At 39.3% G+C, this 18,170-nt stretch overlaps 1 protein-coding gene across 2 annotated transcripts in view; it reads left to right on the top strand.

Annotated features, from left to right (window-relative positions):
• The window catches only part of SLC6A2 (solute carrier family 6 member 2), a 76,700-nt gene that overhangs the window by 28,652 nt on the left and 29,878 nt on the right, over window positions 1-18,170 (top strand). For both annotated transcript variants that reach the window (XM_075433778.1, XM_075433779.1), the window contains exons 4-6: window positions 10,137-10,275; window positions 11,086-11,220; window positions 16,110-16,213. In XM_075433778.1, coding sequence (XP_075289893.1) covers window positions 10,137-10,275; window positions 11,086-11,220; window positions 16,110-16,213 — 378 coding nt within the window. The remainder of the gene's footprint in view (window positions 1-10,136; window positions 10,276-11,085; window positions 11,221-16,109; window positions 16,214-18,170) is intronic.

Raw genomic sequence — 18,170 nt, 5'->3', positions numbered from 1 at the left:
TCTATTTTGCAGTTGGAGAATGACTGAAAAGAGGTACTTCCCAAACATGCCACAAGCAGAAAACTGTTGTGGTTACCCTTAAGAGAAATAGACTCTTCTTCTCTTTGGAACATGATTCCTTCATGCAAACCTGGCCTGACCATGAATTTAGAGTGGATTATTTCTTAAAACCATGCAGCTGCCAGAGGTGATTGACTGCATCTCCACTAGCACAAGAATAAACTGTAGGAAGAGGTGAGAGTGCTGTGATGTGATAGTTCATCAAATACTTCAAGAAAGGCACCTCTAAGTTCAACAGAAATACGCTGATTCTCACCACTTACATTAAGTGAAAGCAAGAGAAACTTGCTAAGAATCCAGGCCAAATCTTTCGTCTGACCATTATCTGGCAGGGAGGGAAAGCAGGGAGAAACCTCCAAGCCTCAGTCTTGGAAGAAATCACTTCAAATTGCAATTTTCATGCCAGGGCAGTGACAGGCGGACTTTGACAAACATATTTGGCTTTTGTTTTCAAGCCTTAAGGGTTGGGCAATAATTGAGGTTGAAGTGGTTCTACACTTACGCTTTCTAGAGTGTTTCATTTTACTAGGTCTGGTTTCAGTCGTTCAGGCTTAATTCAGGCCAAGATGCCACTGATGTCAGCAGGGCAGTTGCTTGCAACAGGAAGAAATGGGACATCTCCAATATTTCATTAGAGATGGTTAAAATCAATTATAAAGTATTTTTTCACTGCAAACTTAGAAAGCAACCACTCAAAAATCTGGTAAGAACTGGTGCCCTTCTGCCAGTAATAGTCGTAAGAGAAATCCAGTTAGGAATAAAACGTCAATTCCACATTTCTTTGGAGGTACATGTTACTTTAATTACTTCCCTCTTCCGTGGTTTGGAATTAAACACACAAAATGCAAAGGACCTTCTATCCTTTCAACATATGTTAAAATAATTAATTGTAAACATTTTGTTTGGAAGAACACAAGTACAGCACTGTAAAAAATAGTTCCCCTATCCATATCACTCCTATTTAAATACTTTCTCTGAATACAGGCATACTTTATATTTGTTCTCTCCATTCTTGTGTCTGGGAAAAGTTCGTTCCCATCTTGCTTTCATTTACGCTGACAATTAAAAAATACCAGTTTGGAGGAACAAAAGCACTATTCTTCTCACGAGGTACTGCGCCTGTGAAAAATCATGCTCTGTTGTAGGAACAACTCCCTGGCAATTTTTTAAACAAAACAGTGAAACTGTCAACAAATGTATTGAGCTACAGCTATTTTCCTCTGATAGTACTTTTTCTGAGGGCTGTAATCCATTCTTTCTGCATAAGAAATAAAACGCTTTTTAACAGGGAAATTTTTGTGCCAGATTCAGTAAAAGAAATTCACAGAAACCACAAGTCTGCCCAGCTGCAAGTAATTGAAAAAAGCTACCTAAGAACAAGGAATAAAGACAACATTCAGTCAAGGCAGTCCATGTCTATCATACTGATGAACAGAAATTTAGAGGGACTATGTGAACCAAGAACATTCTGAAAAAAACCTTCACCCTATGCAGCAAAAGTTACTTTTACTTGTTTTCAGTATCACATCAGATGGAACGATCAACACTATGTGCTCCAAAGGAAGATGCAGGAACCTATCCCCATAAAACAATCAATCATGAGGTAACCTCTCCCAAATGAGAGAAAACACCAAAAGTAAGCATAAGCAATTATGCCTATGAACGCTTATAAAAACTGAATCAGACAACAAGAACTAAGGAGAGCGGACAGCCCTATATTCTGCTGATCACATCTGGTAAGAAAAGACTCTAAGCTCAGGCTAAACATGATCAGCAGTTCTCAACAATACACCACTTTCCTGAACAGCAAACCTCCACTGAATATGTCTGAAGCTTCTTTAAGAGGTTTCTTCACACAACATCCTCTATGAACTAATTATAGAGTTTGTGAGCACTGACTTACTCATCTTTTGCATCTTCTTAATTGGAAGGGAATGTTTCTGACAGGTTTGAAGTTGGGTAGCAGTCATCTGTTTACCTTCATAGAAATCACACAATCAAAGACTAACAATAATTCCAGCCAGGTTCTGTACCTTCACCCCTAGAAAATCCCCTGAATGTAACAGAAGAATTCCTCTAATTTCAGTGGCCTTAGAATCAGGCACATTATTAAATACTCTATGTGGGAAATTTATGGCCATGTTGCTGAAACAGCAATAAGCAAGCTGCTTTAGATATCAATTCTGTATTAACTGCACAGGCATGTTTAGGCAGTGTTTGGGTGCGTTGTTTACACATCCATAGTCAGACTAACATTTGCATCCCTACACATTGTATATATGCACTTTTTGACTGTGTTGACTTTTTTGGACTCAGCTAAGTACCTCAATCTTTCTTTCTCTTTTTCACATCTTTGCATTCATTGACCATTTACTTACACAAAAAGAACAGAAATTAAATGCAAGTACAGTGGAAGCCAATCCGTGTAAGTGTGTACACATGTTCTTAGGCTTTGGACAGAGTTATGGCAATGATTCCTAAACCACAACACGCCCTTGTGTAGCAAGTCCAGAAGACTGGAAGAATGACCACTTTGCCAACTTAACTTTGCAAGGGGGTTTTATGAGATATTGCAAACGTCAGGAGCTGCACATTATGCTGCATGCAATTGGCTTGCTTTGGGCTAACTTGTAGGAGGAATTCTAACTGCTTATCTTTACATACAGAATTCTGTGTAGTTTGGTAGTGGTACCAGGCTCTGAGCAACAATTACAGCAGCTGAGGTCAGTGCTGCAGCATCTCCCCTTTATTACCCGGCATTTGTAATCCTGGCAAGCAGAAGCAGAGCCTTTCCCTGTGGACAGAAGCCAATAAAGGTGTCACACACAACTAAACACCCATTTATTTGTATTCACCTGCTTCTCCTCAAATGTTCTCTACAAGACAGTACTGACATAGTATCACCACTAGTGTTTTATGTGTTGCTTGCTATAGAAGTCTTTGCTCATCTGAAACTGTCACATGCAAGCATAAATCCATCAAAAGGTTACGCACTTAAACTCACTGTGTAAAGGACCCAGCATTGCAACAAATGCTAAACCATAATGTGAGCATTCCTTTGTTTAAATGCCTCATTTTGTGGCGCATGGGCCTATTCCTATGGCTGACTTTCTTCTGGAAGCTTTGTGATTTTCCACGCAGCTCTTCTGAAATCAGTAAAGCTTCATGAAAGCTCAGCAGCTTCTTTGGAGAGGCTGGGGCTCTTCTTTCATGACCCTCCTGTCTAGGGCAGTGCATGGCCCATTGAGAACCCTGACTGAAGCACCATTTCACTTGCTGACTAAGGGCTGGGGCAGATGGGAGCACACATGCTCTTAACTGCTTTGCCATGTATGCTCAAACAATAAACTTTTTTCAGGAGTTCAGTATTCATTAGATCTATGGAAGGGTGAAATTCAAGTACTTCCATTCTATCTGGAAATCTCAATATAATGGGTTCAAAAGCAGATTTTGAAAATCTCTTTTTTTCAAAGTGCTGTGCAGACTTGAATGTACTGAAGTGTAAAACAAATAGCAGGTGGTGTCAAAATTAAGTTAATGGGAGAATAAAGCTGGGTGAAGACTTAAGTGAGTTGAGATAAACATTCTCAGTGAATAAAGAGTTTAGTCCTAGTGGTCACGTATGATTTCAGGATTATCATGACTCAAAAAGAAATACCATTTCATTCAGTACAAATAACAATTTATTATAAGCCAGCCAGGGTGCCACTGGTAAATTATCTTTTCTGTAAGTGATTTCCAAAAATCTAGCTTGAAGTCCATTACACAGGTCCATTCTCCAACACAAGAGGGAGCTGAAATGTCTTGAGAAACAAAAAACCAGACAACAAAGGTGTTGGCAAAAGACCACGCAGTATCCAACAGAGCTGGAGTGAGTACATCCAGCTGAACCCAAGCTGGCTGCTGCAGAGCCCCTGGCATGCCTCTGAAGCAGGCTCCAGGGTGGGGGAGAGGTATGCAGTGCACATGTAGCACTGCACTGCAGATGGCTCGGCACCACTCTCCCATGCTCTTGGCTGTAGGAGAGCACTGTCCTTGAGCGAGGCTATCCTCCTGCACTGCAGTGATGCCATACCCAGAGCTCTCTACAAAGCACCCAGAGGCACCCAAGCAGCTCAGACAGGAGCTGTATGTATAGTAGAGCTGGGCTGAGCCAGGCTAACCCTGCTGCACTTTGCTGACTTCATGTGGAGCCACTCTGCTGTCTCTGCACTGCAGCCCTAGCCCTGGAATTACAGTGACAGGACACTGGAGTTCAATTTGCACGGAGCCAACTCAGGTCTGCAGGGTTTGTACCACCAGCTCTGCACCGCACAGCTGTGGATATACACCTTGTGGACACAAACTGCTGCGGAAACAGTACACGTGAATTTAAGCAGCGCTGTACCTGAAGTAAGAATACCTGGAGCCTGGCAAACTGTAAAAAAAGAGCTCCATCCACAAGTGCTTAAAGCAGGTAACCTAACCTTCCACGGATAAAAGAACCAACTGTATTTCACACTCTGAAGGAAACTGGCAGCAGTGACAACTGAACTATGGTTGCCCAAATATATAACACAGGAGATGCATGTAGTAGAGCCTTCTAATTGAGCACAATTATCATGCTTCAAATTGCCTTCTAAATTGAGTATGTAATTTAATTTCTATAGATTGCACACTGTATACACTGATAGTCCTTTTAGCATCTTCAGTCTACAATTTGCATTAAATTTTAAATCATAGAAAAAAAAATAGTCTAGCTACCAGAATAGGGAATGAGAGCTCAGGAGACCAGGACTGTATCTATTTATATCTTAGCCAATTTGCTGGTACTTACTCTGTGCAAGCCATCTGGATTTGATCCCATCAAAGTCGCTACTAACTTTTAGAAGTACTTGAAAGTTTTTAGAAGTACTTAATGTGTTCACTAAAAAATACACTTGTTATTTAACATACTGATTTGCTGAGAAGTTGATGACATTTTTGCAATCTGAACACAACTGATACAACACATCTAAAAGTTGTTTAGATAAATGACACCCTTCTATTGACTACATCAAATCTGGCCATCAAACCTTTGCCTTTAATAAAAAGAGAAGGAATGAGCCTAGAGAGCTGTGTAATCATATTTGGATTGAAACCTAAAATTATAATTTGGGACTGGAAAAATGAGGCTTACTCCAAGACCTTTAACTTCATCTGTTTGTACAAAACCTTCTAAAATTCCATAATACAATCATGTAAACCTGCCTAGGGATGAATAATACAACAGGCGCCTTAGAAATTACTAGTCTGACAAAAAAGTCCAGGAGATATCTACACCTAAACTCTCACTGCCTGTTTTCTGGCTATGGATTAAACGTTTTGGCGGGAACAGGATACAGAGTAATTTTCAGATCACGGCCCTTGGCATTTCTCTTTCCTTTGGTTTGGTTGCCTGCTTATGCTCAAATACCACTTCCATAAAGAGTATGTTCTGAATTGCTCAGAGCGGGGACAAAGCAAAGGTTTATAATGACCCTTATTTTATAGAGGGGAACACTAAGACACAGAGAAGAATGCATTGGTTCCAACATTACCTATTATTAGAACTATGATTGGATCCTTCATTTACTGAGTCCCACTGAGCAGCTGGCCCCCTGCCATCTCAATATTTTGTCTTCAGTAAGGTTTACATGCGAGTACCAAACAGCTGAGTTTCCTGTTGGCTCTGTGCGATCTGACACCAAATTAAAGAGGACCCAAGTGCTGCACAAAGACAAAACAGAGGACAGTGGTATCAGCAAATGAGTTGCTGTTTGCTGATTTCAACAGAGGTGTACTATTTCCCTTTAGCTGAATGCAGTGTGGAAGTAAGGCAAGAACTGGTGCCAGAGTTGCTGGGTGACTAGTGGAATCTTCCCAGCAGAGAGTACAGGGCAGGACAGGACCAGAAGAAACATCCCAAAGAGAGAAACCAGAATCTCTGAACGCAGCTTCAATCTGAAAACCCTTCACATTTCTGTTCCTCTTGCAGATAGGCAGAAAGACTCTTGGGAACCATATTTACAGTGATGTATAGTCTCAAAGTCATTGCAAATGTAATTTACACTCCCTTACATGGAAAGCAGTCTTAGCATAAATCAGGCTCCTTTGCACAAACCCCTGATAAAAAAAAGTTAATTTCTTATCTCTATTGCATGCTCTTCGATTCTTCCTGCTATACTAACTAAATATTGCTAAAGCTTTAACTAGAATATCAGAAAGCTTAAACAATTTATTAGCTCCTCTTGTATTTTGCTCAGCAAAATATAATAGGTCCCTGTTCTACTTTGTCAGCTCCATCTGTTAAAGTTTATTCTCAATCTTTCCCCCATAACATTTTCTTCTCCTTTTGGCACACATTTCTCATCTACTTTCATTCTTTTCTCAACAACAGTAATCTACAGACAAAATATTAATTCTAGTTGTCTGACTGCCTCTGATTTTTCCTTTCTTTTCGACTCAGAGTTGTGAGAGTTTTTGTTAGCATAACTGGACAAATACCTCTACACTTATGAAACAAGAATCACTTTCAGAAGCTTTTACTGAAGACATTACCAGTAGCTTTGGACATAATTTAAAGAAGTTGACAGACAACAGAGGCCAATACTAGTTGGTTCTGCATCTCCTCTGGTTCCCTGGTTTAGGGATTTAAGAGAGATCAGTTTATGCCATTTTGTCTGTGACTCATACATGTCTATAGCAACGGGACAATCCTACAGCTAGTGAAGGCAACCTCAGTTCAGGCCACATGTTGGCCACATTGCTTTATTGTGCTGTAATATGAAAAGGCTGAAAATTCAGGTATTTTGACCTCAGACCTTCCTGAATAGTATCTCTTACTTCATATTTCCCTCTTTGTGGCCAGTATAAGGGAAGTGACTGAGTATAATCTAACGGAACCAGTGAGGGATTTATCACTCAACCTGCCTTAACAGAGACAGGCTAAAAACAGCCTCAGCTGCTCCTGAAATCAGTACTCCTTGATATGAAATAAGAGTAATTGTGGCATAACTGAGGTAACTGGATTTTCTATAGCATCACCAATGTATTCCAACTTGGATGAACATGATGAATGCAAATTTTTTTCAAATTTGCCCTTCTCCAAAAAAATGACTGTTTTTCAAAGAACATTACAGAGTTATATCCTTCAAGCCAAGATGGCTTAGTCTATCTAATACTTTGGCTGCTGCTTCTGTCCTCCATCTCTTAGATGTCAGCACATCTTAACCTAAATCACAGTCTAGCACTAGATCTTTTATACTTTATGGTGCTGCTGGAACAGAAATGTAGCTTCTAATAGGTAAACATGCATGAACTACTTCCCAGGAACCCTCAAAAAAGGCATCTTGCGGAAAGCTTCTATAACTTATCTTCAGAAGTCACAAAGAAAAATAAAAAAGAAAAAAGGAAGAGGAAGCAAAACCCGCCAGAATTACAGCTCGGAAACAGCAACTGTCTATGAAGATTTCCTTGCTCAGCTGCCCAGTTACACAGCTGTTTTGACTGGTTATGAAAGTATTTTTCTCTTCCTATTTTATGATCTCTTAGTCTGATCAAGGGAGCAGAACTCTGGGAATAGAGATTCTCCTGAAAATCCTGGGAATCCCACACTTTAAATGGCAGTTCTGGCAAGTGTTCCAAACAGTAAGACACATTGCTAGCTGCTTCTTGGAAAGCAAACACACAAGGAAGCAGGCTGCTTTACACATCCAGAAAAATACTTGGGCAAGACGAATAAAAAGTTAAATAGTACAAAGAATGCAAGTTCAGATTCAGTTTTCTGAGTAGACATCTACGCATCATAATCCAACCTTTCTTTACAACATCCATCTCTGACAGCAACAGCAGTGTAACTGTGATAGCACAGATTGCCAAAACCCTCCCAAGATCCTAGACAAACGTTCTGATCAGAAGCCTGCGAAGCTTTTCCCAGCTGCACTTATCACTGCCCAAGCTGGTAAGTTTAGAATGGAATCAGGCATCCCTGCCCAGGATTAATTTACAGCTGGGGATCCTCTGGCAAATTATACTTAATTAGCAGAAATACAAGTCGCTTTCATTCACACACTAAGCAAAAGTTGAATGAGAACTACCTATTTATTTACACTTCATTAAAAAGAATAGGTTTTTAGATGCAATATCAAGAAGTCCGCCTCTGTGTTACTGTTTCCACAGTAATGGCTATATTGTTATATAACTATATTATTGTATGATAAGAGGTAAACTCACCTCAGACTTCCTAAATCAGAACATTCTCCAATATATGCCACAAACACATGGTCGCAATCCTTTTAATACCTCACTTGTTATTAGCCTTATAATGCAACAGAAACAGATCAGCTGCTTAGTTCAGGAGGATGCTTTCTATGAGCATCTTTTATCCAATCTGGGATAAATCATAGAAACAGTCCAAAAACACAGTATTTCTTATTAAACATGAGAAACTACAGAAGCAGAACCATCACAATTATTAGTTGATCATATCTTGATGCTTTAGGAATCAAAAGGGAATTGTATGCAACTCATATTAGTAGATGCATCATTTTAACAGGCCTTAATTTTCCCAGCATGTTTCTACAGTTTAAGTAGTACAGAGACATTTTTCAGTTTTCCCCATTGAAGTTGACACAGGTTTGCCCTATCTTGGAACTTACTCAACTATCTCACTCATCTCTGACTTGATAAGACACGTGCTTAAGTCCATTCTGAAGCACCATATATCTAGTAAGAGACTGTACACAGACAGCCAATAAGGCTGGAATTACACTCCTTGGGATGTAGTCTCTACATGTCTGCAGTTGTGCAGGGCAAATCACTAAACTTCTCTAAAATGTAGTTATCTTCGTCAAACACGTCAAGGTCCCCCAGTGAAAAGGGCTTCTTTGACTTGGCTTGTTTGTACTATCATGGTGCTAAGAATAGCCAACAGAGTTCAATTTTCTATTTCATCCAAAAAGTGCATAGCAAACAACAGGTGACAGAGAAGGGGGAGGAGACAAGGAAGGTCATGGCCATCGTATCTGGATGGGCACTGAAACACTAAGAAATTGAATGCCTGAGCCAGCATCCTGTAGATCTGTATCAGAACCAGGAGTTAGCTCTGCAGTCCTCCTCTAGTGCACCGCCCTAGCTGCAATGTCACTCCTCTTCACAAATACAGCTTTCAGTAAAGCAAAATATTTCTGTATTTTTTAAATTTGAAAAAGCAGCAGGAGACACTTGAATAGCATAGAACTGAGTTAAAGGAAAGGAGATCCCCTATAACAGCTCTCCCATATCCCTGTGCCTGTTGCACACAATGTGTTTTAACAGCTCTAAATGTAGATATCACCAGTCATGGCGACAAACACTTTTTTCTATGCTTTAATCCATTTAATTGTGTAGATCTCAAAAGAATTAGTCTGCCCTGGTAAGCAACAGAATTTCCTCTGCTCTCACTCCGCTATCTCAGTAAACAACACAAGAGCACTACATCCAATTTAAATTTACCAACCGTTGCTTTTACTATCCAACCACTTTTTTGCAGCCTCACAATAGTTTATTCAAAAAGAAATGGAAAGTAACTTTGGAACTGCCCAAGTTGCAGGAAGACAGCTGTTTGCTTATCTAGAATCACAAAATAATTTAGGTTGAAAGACATCTCTTTATGTCATCTAACACAACTCCTTACCCAAAGCAAGACTAACTTCAAAAGTAAATCAGTCTGCTCAAGGTCTTTACTGGCCAAGTTTTAAAATCTCCAAGGATGGACATTCTCTGGCTTCTGTTCAGTATTCAAGCAAGAATCAATGAATGACACTTCCAAATCCCCAAAACACTTCCAGTGAAGGAGAGAAGAGTGCTACCATTACGGCACTGTGGTGCTAGATACGGATGGGCCAGTGAGAGCAAAAGGCATTGTGGGAAGAAGTACAATACATGGCTTCACAAAACAGATTTCACTAACTGCTAGCCATGTCAGTAGGGCAGCTACTGCTGTAGTGCAGCATCCATTTCTGCTGCCTGCAGGATGAGATATGTAAAAACCTTTTCACCCAGTGACTTCACTTTGTTTCTGTGTATCTGGTATGTAGGCGAGGACTTCTGCACCTGCATGAAAGCCGTGGAATCCATGACCTTGGTTTGCCTCGCTGGCAACTTTCCCTCTGCCTCTTGGTGGTGGTAATCATTCTATTCTTTAGTCTGTGGAAAGGCGTGAAGACTTCAGGAAAGGTAGAGCTAATATTGTCCTTCCATCTCAACTACATTATTTGTCTCCCTTAAGAAGTCCCCTAATTTTAGAAAGCAAGAGACTAAATCACTGCTTCTGAGGGATCCTTGAGAACCAAATCATGTGAGAGGCCTGTGTACAGTGGAAATACACAATCCAGATTCAGCCTTTATTTTATTTACAAGCTTTGCTTGAGTGATGTTCCAACTGGAAATTTTATTAGCATATTATTTTCAATTCAGCATTAGTAGTCTCACCCAGAAAATATTTTTAAAGACTTTAAATTGTCTTAAATATGCCTCCCAGTCTTAGCCAAATGTACTAACGTTTGATGGTTTAAGATGCTTTGGTTTTATTATATAAAATATCATGATGAGAGAAATACCTGATGAAAGTAATTTGAAATTACTCTTTGACATCCCTCAGAAAACACCTCGACAGAAATTCTAGGGTTGGAGACATCTGAGAGTTTTTTGTCCATTTTCATGAAAGTATCGCCTAACATCAGGCAATGACTGTACTTGTTCACTAAATGAATATGCAGCTGAACACCTAATCAGCAGTCTAACACACACTGGTAATGTACAAGCACTCCAAGTCTTCTGTTTGTCAAAACTGTCTCCTGCTGGTATCTGTAAACATACATATGTAAAGATTCATGACACATAACAGCATTTTCCCCCAAGATATCCTATAAAGAGCTTCTCCATCAAACTGAATGGACAAAACCAAGAAATGCCAGCTGTATTTTTCACACATTCTTCAGTCTTCTGTAACAGCTGATTAACCTTTGGGATCTCTGTTGTCTGCAGGTTGTTTGGATAACGGCCACTTTGCCTTATGTTGTATTATTTGTCTTGTTAATACATGGAATAACCCTGCCTGGTGCATACAATGGAATAAATGCATACCTGCACATAGATTTCAGAAGATTAAAAGAAGCCACGGTAAGTGTATTCTTCTGCTCTCATTCCCTTGTTATTATTAAACCTGTTGCCCCTATTATTAAAACTGGAAATATTAGAGCTAATTTCCGAAACAATCATAGAATCATAGAAAGTTTTGGGTCGGAAGGGACCCCTAGAGGTCATCTAGTCCAACCCCCCTGCAGCGAGCAGGGACACCGCCAACTAGATCAGGTTGCTCAGAGCCCTGTCCAACCTGGTCTTGAACGTTTCCAGGGATGGGGCCTCCACTACCTCTCTGGGCAACCCGTTCCAGTGTTTCACAACCCTCATTGTAAAGAATTTCTTCCTTATATCTAGCCTAAACCTACCCTGTTTTAGTTTAAAACCATTACCCCTTGTCCTGTCACTGCTGTCTCTACTAAAAAGATTGTCCCCATCTTTCCTATAGGCTCCCTTTAAGTACTGAAAGGCTGCAATCAGGTCTCCCCAAAGCCTTCTCTTCTCCAGGCTGAACAAGCCCAACTCTCTCAGCCTGTCCTCATAGGAGAGGTGCTCCAGCCCTCGGATCATTTTTGTAGCCCTCCTTTGGACCATAAGCACTAGTCCACTGTCCCTGATAGTCTAACTTTCCAACACTCTCCAGAACAGGACTATCTCAGCCTGAACCCAAACTGTTCTGATCACAAAAAAATGCTGTATGAGGGCAGCTTCAGGTGTGGCAGTCCCTTAAAGTCCATGCTTTGACTGTGCATCCTGTAAACTGTGGTATCCTTTACACATGAAAATTGAGTCATGTGAAAAATTTAGTTCTCAAAAGGAGAAGAATTCCCTCAAGAAGAAAATTTTGCTTTGTGAATCACTAGGTTAAACATTAACCTGGTAAACAAAAATCCCGGCCTATGAAAACCTTGCTGAAAGTACTAAGTCAGGTCTAACTCACCTAATCATTGTTCTGCATACAAATGAGATTTTCATTTGTAAGATGTTCTTATCTTACTATTGGAAGTAATGTACATTTCCCTGTATCATTTAACATTACAATACATTCTCATTAAATATATCCAAACCAATTCAATTTGTGGAGTACCTTGGAATTGAATTATTTCATCCATTGTAAAGCAAGACCTACAAATATAGTCACTAACTCATGAAATCAGCAGCATTTCAGACCTACAAAAAACAATGATCTGGTGACTGCAGACAGATCTTACCACTGTGCTATTCTAAAAATATCATAAAACATTTATAAGACAGCGGTGTCTTTGTGGATAGGTCATGAGGCCATTCAGATGGTTACAAAACTGAAAGGCAAGGACATAGTTCTGCTAGCAGGAAATGAACTGTCTCAAAAATCTGCAGCTTTCAGAGATGCCTGTAGTCTGTACATAGTTGCACTGTACATTTCCTATACATCCTATCTTGATTTTTCCTGAATAATCAAAAGGCAGACAAAGACCTTGAGTGTTAGAACACACATCTATTTTATATACTCTTAGCAAAACAATCCTTCCTTGGTTTTGTAATAGTGAATTTGGAAATTTGTAATACTGAATTTTGGAAACCAGCACTTCTTCAATAGCAGAGTTATCACTGGAACCCAGACCTCAACTTACTCCATTTTGGAATTGTCAAACCGAACTTCAGATACAGGACTTTCATCCACCTTTGTCACCAAGGCAGCAGCCACCTCAGTAGTTCATGTTTATGCATACACATAAATACAAAGATGCAAGGATGAACGAAGGAAGTGCTTAAATTTTTCTTATATATTTTAAGTGCTATTTGGAAAAAAACGTCACAAGTTGAACTAGATGTCTATGGAGCTGTGCCAGCTTTCATCAGTTCAGAATCTAGGCCTCCATAATCATAGCTGTCTTGTGCTTTTGGAAGGATATTCTGCGCACTGGTCTTTCTTGGCTTAATATTTCTGCAGCTGCTGTCTGGATGACGCTGAAGTTATTTGTTTCGAAGACTAAATTTTTCAGATAACAACAATGAAAAGTTGCTCTAGAATAACACAAGGCTAAAGATCATTTATAAGGGAAGTTTCACGAACTGCTTTGTCACATCAGCCTTTCTCCTGCTCAGGAACTGGGATGCCAGCTGCTGCAGTAGGCTTGCATATTTAATCTTTGTCCTCAGGCTCTGAAGAATAGACTCCTGCTTCAGTTCTATGTCAACATGCCTCCAAATCTTTCTGATTTATGATTTTTCTTCCTCCCAAATGAAGAATCTAACAAAGAAACATCATAACTCAGAAACAGTAGTGACCTACAGAGGGCTCTGCCAAAGCTCTTCTAAAAGACCTTAGAGCATCCTGATCCGTGTCAAGGCCGCACACTGCGCAGCACTGAGCAAGCAGAGACACCTCAATTTTCAGGGCTATTGAATCCACAAAGGGTGTCTCTATAAAAAGGAGCAAAAGATATTCACCTGAGAACCTCTTAACTAGACCAATACCTAGCTATATTCCTTGCTGAAAGTCCAGAAGCTACAAAGCCATAATACTCATCTCCCCTGCACAAACGGATACATTAAACTTCTGTGTAAAACAGCAGATACACTTCTGTTCTGCTAAAGGAATTGGCGTTAAACACAGAGGTAAATCAGTCATGAGAACACACTCGCTCTTTCATACACCTTAACAAGTTTCCTGAAGATTGTATAACATCTGGGGGTGCACACAATGTTTCCTCTCCACACAGCACAGTAATTCTTTAAACGCACACACAAGGAAGAATATGCACAAAAGTTGTAACAGCATAAAAAACCATGAACAAAGCTGGAAAGATCAATGACTGCCTCCTGTAAAATGTTGCTATTTTTTAATTTTTACTGCTTATAAAACCAATATCCTGCTGTAAAAGATGTTAGACTATGCATCAATCAGAAGCCAATTCAGCTGAAGTGAACAGAAAACATGAGCGTAAACTGCAGAAGAACTCGCCTCACTGTCTGTTTCACGTCCCCCTTCGTTATAACAAAGGGAATGTTTATCATTTAATCTTAGTTCTAAAGGAATTTCTGGTTTCTGCTCTTTTTTCCCCCCCTTCACCCTGATCTGCTCAATTTGTTTCCTAATCAGCTACTATGAGCCAAGACTCTTACTCAACAGATACTTAAGCATAAGCGTAACTCCTTTGGTAGGCAGCAGGTGCTAACCTCATTTGAATCAACAGGACTTAAGCAAATGCTTAATGGTGCTTGAATAGTAAGAAAGGGGAAGTATAATGAATACAACTCCACTGGCAAGCCATAAAAGAGCTAGATAATCACTAAAAATAAGTGTCTTATGATAGCAACATGCAAATCTAGTTACAGTTTAAGCAAAATTCATTTTAAAAAATTTCAGGCACTTCCCGAACAACACAAGTTGTAGGAAGTTTTAAAAAACAAGAAAAATTAAAGGAGCCTTTGCATCCCTCCTTCTGCACTCTTATCCCTATTAACGCTCTCCAGAGTATGGCCCTATTTGATCCCAACCTTTGTGTGGAGATAGAACATTAAGATGTTACTGGGTATATAAAAGGAATAAGCCAGGAATTAATTTTACAGGATTATTTTGCTATTTAGTAAAAGAAATCTGTGATACCCAAAAGCCCTGTACAAACTGCAATTTGAGAGAAATCATACCCACCAGTCTGCAATAAACACCACAGATTGTTCTTCATATTATCTTTCAAGTAATTAACTCTCAACAGTTCATAAAATTAAGTTCCTGTACAAATCTAGAGTTCAACAAATAGTTTACAGTCTTCAGAAGAATAGTTGAAAGCATCTGTCATCTATGTTGAGAAAAAAAATAGATCACTAGCATAAGTGCTTTTATATACTGCATTAAGATGGAATAAGCCACTCTCCACTAGGCCAAATGTGAAAGCTTCGCATTAAAATCCCAATACAGATGGAGCTCATAAGCTGCTTAGATCTGTTAGAAGGCCACTGCTGAACAGGTATGTTGGATCTGATTTCATAGAGGTGGATGAAGATGAAATCCAGTGCTTTTCATAGTCTTGAGCACTTACCAGATTTAATCAAATAATGACGACCTCATTTTTAGAAACATTGAGTATTGTTCACTCCAGTGATTTCATCACCCTGCTTGAAGATGCTTGTTTAAATATATCTATGTAACAACTGAGTAGGTGAAACCCAGGGTAGACTATTTTCAGGCTTTTGACTCGGGAGACCAGCACTGTGGCATTGTTCCTGACTGCTATCCGTACATCTTGAGTGGATGTTGGGCTGGAGGATCACTTTAGAAAATGTTACAGCATTAAAACCACGGTTCCCCTAGTGGACAATTCTTAAAATGACCAAGCTGCATCTAACTGAAATTTAATGACTCTCACAGGAATAACTCCATCTCCAACTAAGTGGGAAAGGTGACAGATAGGCTGCATGGTTCTGTTCACAGCATGTCAGTCATGGTTCAGCTTCTGAAACAAGAAAGCGTAATATGAAGTGTACTAACAGTCAAATGAAGAAAGCTCCCTTATGGGAAAGGAAGTGTCCTGCAACTCTTGACCCATTAGCTATTTTTAGTTTTCTGGTTGTACATTCCCAGCTAACTTGGAACAAGAACTATTGGAAGTGTATTTCTGTCACCCAGGAGAAAAATCATGCAATCATTCCAGTACTCAGTAAAAGCTCAGAAGTACCGATCCAAGTGGTACACCCCACTGTGGTATCAGTGTGCATGCACTGAAAACCTGCCCACTGCTTCAGCCCTTACCATTTCAGGTTAAGCCATTCCAGACCATGACTGTGCTCCATGTGACATCTCATGGGGGCTGAGAAGCACTTACATTCCGATAAGCACAAGCGCTGATCAGTTTTCAGAAACCAGTTATCTTGTATACTCTTGCATTTCCCTGATGCATCTTTTGGACTGAACTGACACGGACAATGTTGGTGTCATTATGCAGGTATGGATTGATGCAGCTACTCAGATATTTTACTCCTTAGGAGCCGGGTTTGGTGTTTTAATTGCATTTGCCAGTTACAATAAATTTGACAACAACTGTTACAGGTAAGACAGCCTCTTCTTTTATTACTGCTTCAGAATGATACTATTTTACTCTAACTGCAGCTGGAATAGGTTCTAAGCTTTCTTTTTATCTGCAGTCATTATTAATGATGGTCAGTCTTGTGTGGACATAGCAACCAACCCAAATCTCAAAACACTGTCTTCCTTACTGAAATTTTAGGAAATGGAACCTGCCAAGATATCTGCTGTACAGCAAAACAGAATGGGATTAGGTTTGGACTTTATAGACAGCTGTGTAAACTGTGCTTGTGTTTGCCTTTCAAAAGTACCATTAAGAGCAACAGGGAACACAGGATGAAATCTTTTTGGTCCAGGAACTAAAAGCAGAAGGAATCCAGAAGTGTTTCTGTGCTTTGGGAGTATATTTCTGATATTTTATGTGGAGCTCCAATTTAGGAATGCACCTTAAATCAAGTCAGTTTGTAAGTGTTTTGCTGAACTACCACCATGGAAATTCAACCAGAACTGCTCTGCACCTTCTCAGAACTTCCAACATTTAGAAATTTTGTTAACATTCCATTTTGGAATGAAAACAAGCATCACTTCAAAATTTCCCATTAAATGTAAATTCAGGAAGTACATGTATTATAAATACATTGTGAACTGAAGGATGGCAAAAAAACGTTAAACTGAAAAGGTACAAGAAAATATATAGACTTGAACTGCCTCACACAGCTTGAAAGGCAAAATCGTGGAATACTTCCACTAACTTCAGAATGCTTTGAACTTAACCCAGAGCAACTTCAGGTTGCCAGCTGATTATTTGCAGTAGGTAATAGTACCAGGATTGAGAACCCTTCAGTTAGAAGGCCAGCCATAACTGGCCAGCCATATCTTCCAAAATAACATTTATCATCATCTGCAAATAATTTTGTATTAATCTCATAGCAGCTCCCTATACAATTGTTTTTCTTCTGTATTCTAATTTTGCTCTGAAATGGAAAAAATCCACTTGAAACTAAGAAAACACTACAGACTATATGTGAAATCATATTATTTTATTCTTAGCTTACTATATTTGTTAAGTGTTGCTTCGTAAGCCTTGCCCTCCCTGTAAGAGTAATCCATAGTATCATTAAATACTGTGTTTTAGTTCTAACCATAAATGGAAGCTTCAGTTCAGTAGCACTTACAACACAAATATCTGTCTTCTCGTCAAATAACTCCATAGCGTGCTGACATATTTTTTTCAAAAGGCTTTCTTGAAACAGAATAAGGTGAAACTAGTACTGTTTCCAAATGAAGGCCATGACTCGGCACTATGGCGTCCCATCTATGCTTCAACACGCTTTCCTTGAGAGGAATAGTGTCAATGTAAGTTAGGGTAACAATACTGAAAATCAGGGCTAGAAAATATGAGAAACTGTACTTAATTTATAATCTAGTTTTACATGCAAAATACTGAGAGCTACCTCAGCTCAGTTTTTAAGGAGATAGTCAATAACTGGAATAAGTGATGCTTAAGTGGAAAGAAGCATTATTCACTTGCATAAGAATATTTTTTAATTTTGGGAAACAAGAAATACTGTTGCCATCTTATAAGTGACAAATACCTAGAAATTTTCTTCTTTAATAACTGAAAATAATTGGAGTTTATGGGTCCAATCCGGTATCCCTCAATCCTGCAGCCGTCCCCCAGGAAAACACTTTAAGAATTGCAGGATATAAATTCTTCAGTGTTATCAAAATTCAGTAATATAAGTAAGAGGATGAAGTTTGGCATATGGCACCTGTGTTTTTAGGTAGTGTAACTGATGATAGGAAATCATATTTGCTTCCTGCGTACTAAACATCACTGATGTTCACAGAGCCATGTGCTCTGTTCTAAAGGTCATATGCAGCAGAAGACTACATACCAGACACTGTACAAATTAAGAAAGCATCTAAAGACGTATGGTCTACCTATTTTCAAGCCAGGTTTGGAAATAGGGGTTATTAA

The sequence above is a fragment of the Opisthocomus hoazin genome, chromosome 12 (genome assembly GCF_030867145.1).
Source record: "Opisthocomus hoazin isolate bOpiHoa1 chromosome 12, bOpiHoa1.hap1, whole genome shotgun sequence".
Taxonomy (NCBI): Eukaryota; Metazoa; Chordata; class Aves; order Opisthocomiformes; family Opisthocomidae; genus Opisthocomus; species Opisthocomus hoazin.
The sequence above is the reverse complement of the archived record's forward strand: the minus strand, read 5'-3'. Positions and strand labels throughout refer to the sequence as shown.